The sequence below is a fragment of the Sinocyclocheilus rhinocerous genome, unplaced genomic scaffold, assembly GCF_001515625.1.
Source record: "Sinocyclocheilus rhinocerous isolate Xijiao unplaced genomic scaffold, SAMN03320098_v1.1 scaffold1892, whole genome shotgun sequence".
In the NCBI taxonomy this organism is placed as follows: Eukaryota; Metazoa; Chordata; class Actinopteri; order Cypriniformes; family Cyprinidae; genus Sinocyclocheilus; species Sinocyclocheilus rhinocerous.
This window is the reverse complement of record NW_015652347.1, coordinates 331,315-336,858: the sequence shown is the minus strand read 5'-3', so window position 1 is coordinate 336,858 and position 5,544 is coordinate 331,315. Positions and strand designations below refer to the sequence as shown.

At 38.4% G+C, this 5,544-nt stretch overlaps 1 protein-coding gene across 1 annotated transcript in view; it reads left to right on the top strand.

The window, feature by feature from the left end:
- LOC107714885 (neurexin-2-like) overlaps positions 1-5,544 on the top strand; it is a 368,434-nt gene that overhangs the window by 122,849 nt on the left and 240,041 nt on the right. Inside the window, exon 4 of the mRNA XM_016520877.1 lies at positions 3,785-4,086. Within this exon, the coding sequence (XP_016376363.1) occupies positions 3,785-4,086 (302 nt within the window). The remainder of the gene's footprint in view (positions 1-3,784; positions 4,087-5,544) is intronic.

Below are 5,544 nucleotides of genomic sequence, written 5' to 3'. Positions count from 1 at the left end.
TAAAAGATAAATTAAATTGATTTATGCTTTCATTTGCACTGTACTGTAAATTAAAACTAACTGAAATTTCTAGCGTCACATAGGCCAAGACAATAGGCTATTGAACTAAGTGTGCCTGTAAAAGGCTATTAGTGTTATAGCTTCATGAAAATAGTTGCAGTCTTCTTAACAACTTCTACAATATAGCTATGAAGACGATTCAATTATTTACACTTATTATATATATATATATTTTTTTTTAAAGTTAATCCGTTGATGTGCATCGGATGATGAATTGAATAGTCACCTCTACTATTGTCGGTTATGTTTTAGCCATCAGAAAATAATTAATGAGGAATTATGAGAGGTTATGCTATTACACATACATTTCTAACATGTAAATTATTGAAGCCAAATACTTACATTTCCCCAAGCTGTTTAGCTGTAGTACAGTATTCATAGGCTTAATCATGAAGCATACAGTGGCCCCACCTTTAACTCTATCTTTATATTACCCTTATTGTAGATGGATGCACAGAGGAAGACAAGCGTAAGAAGCGCAGTGTGGGAGTACTACACAACCAACACCAGGGAAGGCAGTTTTTGTCAGAGCCCTTGTTATTCTTAATTTTGACATTCATTTTAATTTTTACACCAGACATACAGTATATATATATCGGTTTAAAATATCGGTTATCGGTCTACTTGATCTGTAATAATCGGTATCGGCATCGGCCCTGAAAAACACATATCGGTCGACCCCGACCATATGCTGCTGAGTTTTCATTTACACTTCCTGAATTTAGTTATCATCAAAACATTTGGCAAAATTCCTTATTTCTCACAAACACTGATGCTTACATGCACGTTGAATTTCAGTCTGAATATGCTTTACTGACATGACAAATAATTGTACATTCATTTTTTTACCAAGCATCTGTATTTTAGCTGCGTCCAGGAAAAAAAAAATAGCGCTAAACAAACAACATACATAAAGCCAAAGACTCTGTAATTGCTGTTTTTATATGTGCAGTATACGTGCTGTTCCGTTTAATTGGTATTATTCATATGCGTGTGTGTGAGAGAGAGAGAGAGAGAGAGAGAGAGTTAGAATTGCTTCAGGCATTGTCTGTATTTCTAACAGTAGTAGTTATTTATTTTTGGTAAGGACGGATCTGTGTGTGTGTGTGCGAGTGTGTGAGTGTGTGTGTGTGTGTGTGTGTCTGTGTGTCTGTGTTGTGTGTCTGTGTCTGTGTGTCTGTGTGTGTGTGCGAGTGTGTGAGTGTCTGTGTATGTGTGTGTGTGTGTGTGTGTGTGTGTCTGTGTGTGTGTGCGAGTGTGTGAGTGTCTGTGTGTCTGTGTGTGTGTGTGTGTGTGGTTTAGATGTGCTCTACATCTTAAGGAAACACTCCTGAGCAAATTAATTAAGAAAACTGAAACAAATCACTGAAGCATTAAAATATTTGCACGATTCTCAGAATCAGTGGCATGACAACACAATCCAATAAGCTTTTACGAAGCCTCAGAAGAGCTGAACCTGAATTAAGCCAAACATTAAAACATTAATGCGCTGCTGTGGTTTAGTGGTTAAAAAGCTGGGCTGATTTCCAAAAGGTTGTAGGTTTGAACTCTTTAAATTCTTCTGAAACACTGTTTTGCGCCCTTGAGCGCAGCGCCTGACCCCGGGTTTCTCCGGGAGGAACGAACCTGTGGGAAAGCGTAATGTAAGTCACTCCAGATGAAAGCTTCTGGAAATGAATAAATGTACATGCTGTTTCTCAGAGCTTTCTGCTGCAGACTTCGGTTCATCTGCTCTTCTCATGAGGATTGCTAGATTTGCAGAAAGCACTCATGAATACGGGATTCCCATCTTACTGAAACCAAACATGACGTGTCCTGAAATATTGTCGAGTCATGAAAAATACAGCAGCGGAAACTTAAGAAAACCCGTTTATTCTGGAGAAGAGCGCGTCTCCCTAGAGAGCGTCTGCGGTCGGTGCAGTTTCGCTCTGAGCCTTAATCTCGCAAGTATTCAGCACGGTTAGAACAAATTACTGCAAAACCAATAAAAAATCAAGCTAAATTGTGAATATGGTCCCACTTTATATTAGGTGGCCTTAACTACTATGCACTTACAATTCAATTAATAATTTGGTACAATGCACTTATTGTGTACATACATGTTTTTACGTTGTACTTATATATTTTTTAAATACCTATATGTAATTACATCTGTAATTAATTTCTGTAATTACATTTATAATTACACTGTTGACCCATCCCTTACACCTTAACCCACCCTTAAACCTACCCATACCACCAAACCTGTCCCTAACCTCACCCGTATCCCACCTCAGTATGAACACAGTAAGTACATTGTACTTATTTTTTGATGTAAGTACATACAGTTAAGGCCACCTAATATAAAGTGTGACCGTGAATATGAATTGTATTGAATCCACAAAGCAATGTGGGAGTTTAAGTGCTTTCATTTACTTGACACAAACCCTCTTAGAATAAATAAAGTTTATTTAAACACATTCTGCTGTGAACAGACAAACACGCCAACGTTTGCATAGCAGGATTTTTCCGGTGCGATGCAGCGCACAGTAACGCCACTGTACAGTGTGTAGGGAGAGAGAGTGTTGATGTGCCATCATTTGTGACCCAGTCATAAGCAGCACAGGTATATTTGTAGCAATAGCCAACAATACATTGTATGGGTCAAAATTATACATTTTTCTTTTATGCCAAAAATCATTAGGATATTAAGTAAAGATCATGTTCCATGAAGATATTTTGTAAACTTCCTACCGTAAATATATCAAAACTTAATTTTTGATTAGTAATATGCATTGCTAAGAACTTCATTTGGACAACTTTAAAGATGATTTTCTCAATATTTAGATTTTTTTGCTCCCTCAGATTCCAGATTTTCAAATAGTTGTATCTCAGCCAAATATTGTCCGATCCTAACAAACCATACATCAATGGAAAGCTTATTTGTCCAGCTTTCAGATGGGTCAAAGCATAGGCGCCGATTTATGTTTCTGTCGTTGGGTGCTTAAACCAGTTTTTTTTTATATATAAAACACATTTTCACCACTGTTTCCACGACTAAATAATAACTGGGCTAAGTTATCTTACACATGCGCAACAAATTTAATATTTTCAAATATTTCATTCTCATTACTTAATAATTAATTATACTGGGTATTCGTTTTTATTTATTTTTTTCTAGAGTATACTCCGTTGGATGGTGCGTTTGATGAATTTACTACACAAAATGTATCTTGTGAAGTGAAACGCATGGACTGCAAATACATTATTTAGTAACCAAATAATACACACATTCTTTCTATGAGGGTTGCGTTTCACTAAATAAAATGATTTAATAAATACCTGTTTACAATAAGCACTTATTCACACGTACACAGGACAGAGTTTGAGGGCGCACATGTCATATCTGAGGGAGCGCAGAGCCATGATCTCTGTATGGGAGAGCAAGCCAAGAGATTCGTGCTGGCGCCCTCTCGTATTACAGTAATGCACTCTTGACATTTGCCATTCAATAATGCCAAAAACTGCCTCAACTGAACTATGAAAATTAGAATAAAGTCGTACAAGCTGCAATCCATTGCTTTTTGGTTAAAATGAACGGAGACTAGTGTTTTTCCGTGGGTGCTCAGGGGCTCGAGATCGGCACCTATGGGTCAAAGGGTCAAAAAATGGACCCTTATGACTGGTTTTGTGGTCCAGGGTCAAATTTGGTGAAAATGCTCATGTTCTTTCTCCATCTCTGCAGGAAAAGAAGAATCGGTGGCCACCTTCAAGGGGAACGAGTTCTTCTGTTACGATCTGTCCATGACTCCCATCCAGAGCAGCACGGATGAGATCACGCTGTCCTTCCGAACGCTCCAGCGCAACGGTCTGATGCTTCACACCGGGAAATCTGCAGACTACGTCAACCTGTCGCTGAAGAGCGGCGCCGTCTGGCTCGTCATCAACCTGGGCTCCGGCGCCTTCGAGGCGCTCGTGGAACCGGTGAACGGGAAGTTTAACGACAACGCTTGGCACGATGTTAAAGTCACGCGAAACCTGCGACAGGTAAGACTGAGCGCTCGCTTCTTTAAAGCGTGGATATTGATCTCTAACAGATGTGCTGGACGTCGGGAATCACTGTGGAAAGGGCTTGATCGCACATCACTGGCTGGAAACATTGTGTAAACCGTGGCCTGCGATCCACAGTGCTTCCCAATGACTGCAGTGTGATTCCTGACAGGTCTGGGAGCAGCGGTGTGTGTTTTCTTGTTAGACCTGATCCAGACCGATCCAGACCCATGCCTCCTGCTTCAGGACTTCATTATGTGCACCTTAACTTAATGTTCTGTTCAGAGAAGAGTTGTCCATCTGAAATTGACTCCAACCTAATGAAGTCGGCAGTCCTTAGGGGACGAGAGCGCCGGTCTGGTTCTACAGGCTGAAATCAAGGATTTTATGATCGGACCTGATTGACTTTACATGTCCGCATTGAAAAAGAACAGAAACGTGTATTAACAGAACAAATAACAGCACACGACACTGAACGCGATATGGAGAAACACTCACAGAACGCTTACCCCAGCACTCGTGAACCGCATGCAACACAATGGCATAATTTATTAAAGGAGCTTCATTACGAGCGCAAACTGATGGAGCGAACACAGTCCCGACTCTCATGACTCAGCGGGACGCTTCATTCGCACGCACATAATGAATGTTCATGGACGGAAACACAAACGAGCTTCACATACTGTACATATATAGGCGATTCTTCAGCTATGCCCACTTTTGTCCTTGTAAACTGCATATCTTCCAGTTAGCAATTGGTGTGTCCTAAATACAACCTTAAAATCATATTTTCACATTTTCTGCATACTTGCACCAAATTACAGCTGGATTGGAAATAGTGCACAATAAAAATAGTGATATTTACCTTGATTTTTTTTATGTTTTATCTCGATCCCTTCACTGATGCCTCTCTTAAACTAGCTTTAGAAAAATAAATCTTTAATAGTTCAGATGAAACTTATGCTAGTTTTATAATTGATGTAAAGATGTATTGTCTATAATTTAATTAGAACGGTTGTTTTCTATGCTGTGACATGGTGTGTTATGTTGGAGAGTCTTTTTTTAACTTTTTTAAAGCACTTATGCCAGTTTTAGTTGTTTTATTGGTGCTATGTAAATAAAAAATAAAAAAACACATTATTTTTCATTCAATAATTATAGAAGTGGTTGATCCTAGTTTAAATAAAATGCATAATTGTTTTAATAGTTGATATTTTAATTATGGATTTTTTTTTTTAGTTTAAGATTAAAATATTTGTTTGGAGTAAGTAAAACAATAAAATTAGTCAAAAGATGAAGGAAAAACATTTTTAGATTGATGTTCATATGAAATTAAATTAAATCAACTGCTGGGACATAAATGTGTGTATAGCTGAAGAAACACCCTTACGCTCTTGGTTTTTTTCCACGTGTCTGACACACACACACACACACACACTCACACTCACACACACA